The sequence below is a fragment of the Sinocyclocheilus rhinocerous genome, unplaced genomic scaffold (assembly GCF_001515625.1).
Source record: "Sinocyclocheilus rhinocerous isolate Xijiao unplaced genomic scaffold, SAMN03320098_v1.1 scaffold170, whole genome shotgun sequence".
NCBI classification, from domain to species: domain Eukaryota; kingdom Metazoa; phylum Chordata; class Actinopteri; order Cypriniformes; family Cyprinidae; genus Sinocyclocheilus; species Sinocyclocheilus rhinocerous.
Genome location: NW_015639772.1, coordinates 66,374 through 70,909, shown reverse-complemented (window position 1 = coordinate 70,909; position 4,536 = coordinate 66,374). Strand labels below are relative to the sequence as shown.

At 37.0% G+C, this 4,536-nt stretch overlaps 1 protein-coding gene and 1 long non-coding RNA gene across 2 annotated transcripts in view; both read right to left on the bottom strand.

Annotated features, from left to right (window-relative positions):
• The window catches only part of klhl7 (kelch-like family member 7), a 14,096-nt gene extending 11,432 nt beyond the window's left edge, over positions 1-2,664 (bottom strand). Inside the window, exons 1-2 of the mRNA XM_016567584.1 lie at positions 2,567-2,664; positions 2,303-2,477 (exon numbers count right to left, since the gene is read on the bottom strand). Of these exons, the coding sequence (XP_016423070.1) occupies positions 2,303-2,477; positions 2,567-2,650 (259 nt within the window). The 5' untranslated portion in view covers positions 2,651-2,664. The remainder of the gene's footprint in view (positions 1-2,302; positions 2,478-2,566) is intronic.
• Positions 1,657-2,204, bottom strand: LOC107751816 (uncharacterized). Its single transcript, XR_001641301.1, has 2 exons — positions 2,172-2,204; positions 1,657-1,710 (listed from the first exon to the last, which is right to left on the bottom strand). It is a non-coding gene; the product is annotated as an uncharacterized LOC107751816 (long non-coding RNA).
• Positions 2,665-4,536: the final 1,872 nt, after the last annotated feature.

The following is a 4,536-nucleotide window of genomic DNA, read 5'->3' as shown; positions in this document are numbered from 1 at the left end:
TATTGTGAGTGCACACAAATAAACGTAGAGTCTTTACAAATTTGAAAGATGTATAACTCTTATCTGTATGAGCAAAAATGAGGGATTATTTTAAGAGCAAGTGAGCGCACCGGCGCCTCCATCTGTCCTGCAGTAAGCGCAACTGTTCAGCTTCCACAGACACTTGAATAGCAGACATTTATGTAGGTTAACATTAGATTAAGTAGTCATGTAAAGTTGCTAATACTTACATATTTCAGATGATAAGCCATTATTTGAGGTCGATGAATGATTGGCGAGCGTTTGGATGTCCTGCCCGAGTACTGTATTACCAAAGACTAGCCATTAATGATCTGTTAGTCACGGACTGCGCGACTTCGCCTGTGGATTTTATTTTGTTCTGCGACTAAGCGACTAATAAAATTTTGGTCGACCAAGCCTCTTCTGGTCGACTAACGATTAGTCGACTATTAGGGGGCAGCCCTAATAATAACCTACTAAACCATCCTTTAATATAGGCATTTAGGCGTATTATAGCCTATTCCGCGCTCAAACTTGCCGCAAAGATTATGAATGCATTACGAATGCATCTGTGAAAAAGAAGACATTTTAATTATTTATTAATAAACTAGTGCTTTCTCAGTCAGTGTCGACTTCAAAGTTGAAGTTGCCGAATGCCGGTGTTGTGCCGAATTCTGCACCCCTGCCAGATTATGCACCCCCTCGTTGAAGTCGCTACCTGATTGCCTAATCCCAGCCCCACCCCTAATCCTAACCCCTCCCCCACACCTAACCCTTAACCTACCAATACTAGGGGGTGCATAATCTGGCAGGGTGCAAATTTCGGTACTACACCGGCGCTGACTCGCCATCTCCATAGTAATGGACGTGCCTTTAATAGAGAAATGCATCTATACGGACTACATAATCAGAAAATATTTGTTTTTTATTTTAATTGGTTTTCAAGCTTTCTGCAGATTTATTACTTATGTCTGTGAGCTGGTTTATTGTTGCGGCGCGCTCCATTCACAGAGACTGCATGAGACGACAGAAAGCACATCCAAAAATCACGGGAGTATTTTAAGTTCTTTCTGCAGGAAAAAAAAAAAGATTGCGTGGGCGCCCCCATGTCATGCAGTTAGCGTGATAATACTCCCACACTCCTCATAAACATTTGAAATGCACCTATATAGCGATTTTATTATTCATATAAAAAAATAATAATAATAACAACAACCTGTTTTGGTCATATTTACTATTAATTGCCCAGCTCACCCTGTCATTTATCTAGCACCCCCTCAGCACCTGCGTTCAAAATTCTCTGGCGCCGCCCCTGTCGACATCTGAGCCGCTGAAGACGCAGTGGATTACTTTGGCTTTTGAAGGGAATGCGCCCCCGATCTGCCTAAATGCATCTATGTGTGTGAGAATCATTCGTGATCAGCCTCACCTCCAGAAGAAGTGAGTGTAAGGCTCTTTTATGAATCTTTGCAAATCGCCTTTCCTAATAATGTGCAAGTTAGCAAGTTCCGCGGCTAAATGCGGCTAAAGTAAACAGAGAGAGAGAGGCGGGGTGAGCAGAGCTCATTAGCATTTAAAGGGACATGCACCGAAACGGGTCGCTATGAACAGAACTGGCAACAGAACTGTTGACAAGGTAAAAACTGTGTTGTTTTACACTACCATTGAGAAATGTTAACCAAAGTATGGTATAGACTTTTCATTATGACCCTATAGTCTCAGCCTTAGATGTCACGCCCACGGACCGTTGGCTAAACGTCTGATGCATATGGCACACAAAAGTGGACGTTTGACATTTTTCTGTTAACACAGTAGGAAAAGTGTCGCAGAGAGAAATAAATAAATACGACATCTTTCATTTAAAATTATAGGCTAAGCAAAATATAAACAAAACAGAGTTGAACGTCCTTCAAGGACAGCGCATCCACCTGTTCTGTCTGAGGGCCGTATATATTTCCCACAGGTACAGCCTGCTCTGAGCATTATGCACATGCTCCGCACAGTCCTGAGCGCAAGCTGTACCGGTGGTCAATAAGAATAAAGCACCTCTAATTGGTTGTTTGACATGTCGGTCAAACGGCCTCATGGGCGGGCCTTGGCCAATGAAAGCTGCCATGGATTCCAGACCTTCAGCCGTCAGTCTGAAGGTCTGGCTACGCGAGACTAATGACCCTAAAGAATCATATCAACTTGTAGAAAATGGGCATCCGATGACCCCTTTAAAAAATTTAGAAAATGGTTTAATAAAAGACTGATTGTCTATCACACGTGAGTTTTTAGTGGTCAGGTGTCAGTAACTCACAGATGACCATTTTCAGGCACTCGGGGTTGTCCTGGATCAGCGGTTCGGCTTGAACGGTCTTACTGAGGAAGTTTTTGGATACGAGGGGGAATCGAACCTTCCCCAGAATGTCTACCATGTACTGCTGTCGATTCAAGACGTCGTACTTCAGCCACCGCACCGCTGCGTCGTAGATCTGCACAGTCGCACAGAAACACGTTATTCACCTCAGTAAACGTACAGTAGTTGAGTTTCCAGCCGTCAGGGCGGCCCGTGTACTGTCACCTGGTCTTCGGCTCGGACGGTCAGCGTGTCCTGCTGGAGCAGGTGCGTCACCTGTTTCACGTCCAGCTGAAGAAACTCGTCCATCTTGTAGACGTCTGTGAAGTATTAACTTAAATGATTTTAGCAAATGGCTGCAATATAACAAAGAGTGAAAAATTTAAGGGGGTCTGAATACTTTCCGTACCCACTGTATAGCGGTTTCTACTACTGTAAGCATAATTAACTGTAAATTATAACGTTATTTCACATGAAGCTTGTCAAATTTTATATTGGAGCTTTAATGTGATCACAGATTTAAAAAATCACATGTAACATTATTTTTTATCATATCAGATTTATAAGATCGACAATAATAACACAGAGAAATATATAATTATCTTGTGATTAACTGAAATAAAACACAAAAGAGAAACAGGCATTCACATAAATAAAATATATTAAATGTATAATAATATAAAATAATTTTAAATATATAAATATTAAATAAATATTTTTTTTATTATTTATTAAATACTTAACTATTATCAGTATTAAATAAATAATACATAAATATTTTGTTATTTAAAACATGTAAAATGTTGTTTAAAATTGTTTTACAAATAAATATAGTAAACATGTAATATCAGCAATAATAACCCACAGAAATATATAATTATCTTGTGATTTAATAGAAATAAAATAGAAAAAAAGAAACATCTAAATTAAACAGACATTAACTAAAAAAATAAAACATGAAAATAAAATAACTTGCGAGACAAATTAATAAATATAAATATTTAAAATATTTTATTATTTATAACATGTAAATGTTGTTTAAAATTGTTTTACATATAAATATATACATTTATCTATTGTCTATTTTCAGTTTATTGTTAGACATTACTTTTAGTAAATTTTAATGTAAAGATTTCACAGACCACATGATGCATATGTCAGATATCACTTTTATATGCATTTTTCAGCTATCTCAGATTATGTGATGCATATGTCAGATCTCATATTATATTATGTTAGATATCTCATATTATATGATGAATATATCAGATGTTAGATATAATATCAGATTTATAATCTTTATAGCAATAATTACCTATATATAATGAAACTATTAAAAGAGGTGAAATACTGTAAATACAAAATATATAGAGAGACGGGGAGAGAGAGAGAGAGAGAGAGCAACTCTGCAAAAAATAAGAATAAAATATTAAAATAAATAAGTGCAGAAATGATAGAGATTTTCTATTATAAAATAACTTTCAAATATGTAACCAAACATGTGCTATGTGCATGTAATCATGACTGTTTTATAATGGGTTTATTTGTTCAAAGGAAATTAAAAGCAAATAATAGGAAATAGAAAAAAATCATGCACTGTTGCTCAAAATCCAATATTTGTTGAGATAATGTTTTGGTCATGTGACTTTCGTCAGGCATTCAAACATAAGAGGATAAAAAAAAAAAAAGAGAGAGAGTAGACTACATTCAAGTGATTTAGCTTTTTCATGTTTCCCTTTAATTTATGCAAATATATTCAGATTAAATCCAATCCACAGTAAAAACATTCACACCTTTTGGCAGCCAAATACTGTGTGTCGATATTCAATGGCTCACGCGGTCTCTCAAAAAGGCATTGAAATAGAAAGAGATGGAGAAGAGGACAAAGCAATTGAAGCGACCTCTTCTTGCAGTTTTGGAGGCTGAAGAGGAAAGCCGAACACACACATATTTTCAGTGTTTTTTCCATCTGTCTCTGCGGTTTTATTACAGCTGAAGGCAACAGCAGCTCGAGTAGAAGCGCTCGCTTTGAACCTCTGAGCTGGATGAGAAAAACGCCCCGTCGTCCTATTGATTCCCACAGACCACATGATGCATATGTCAGATATCACTTTTATATGCATTTTTCAGCTATCTCAGATTATGTGATGCATATGTCAGATCTCATATTATATTATGTTAGATATCTCATATTA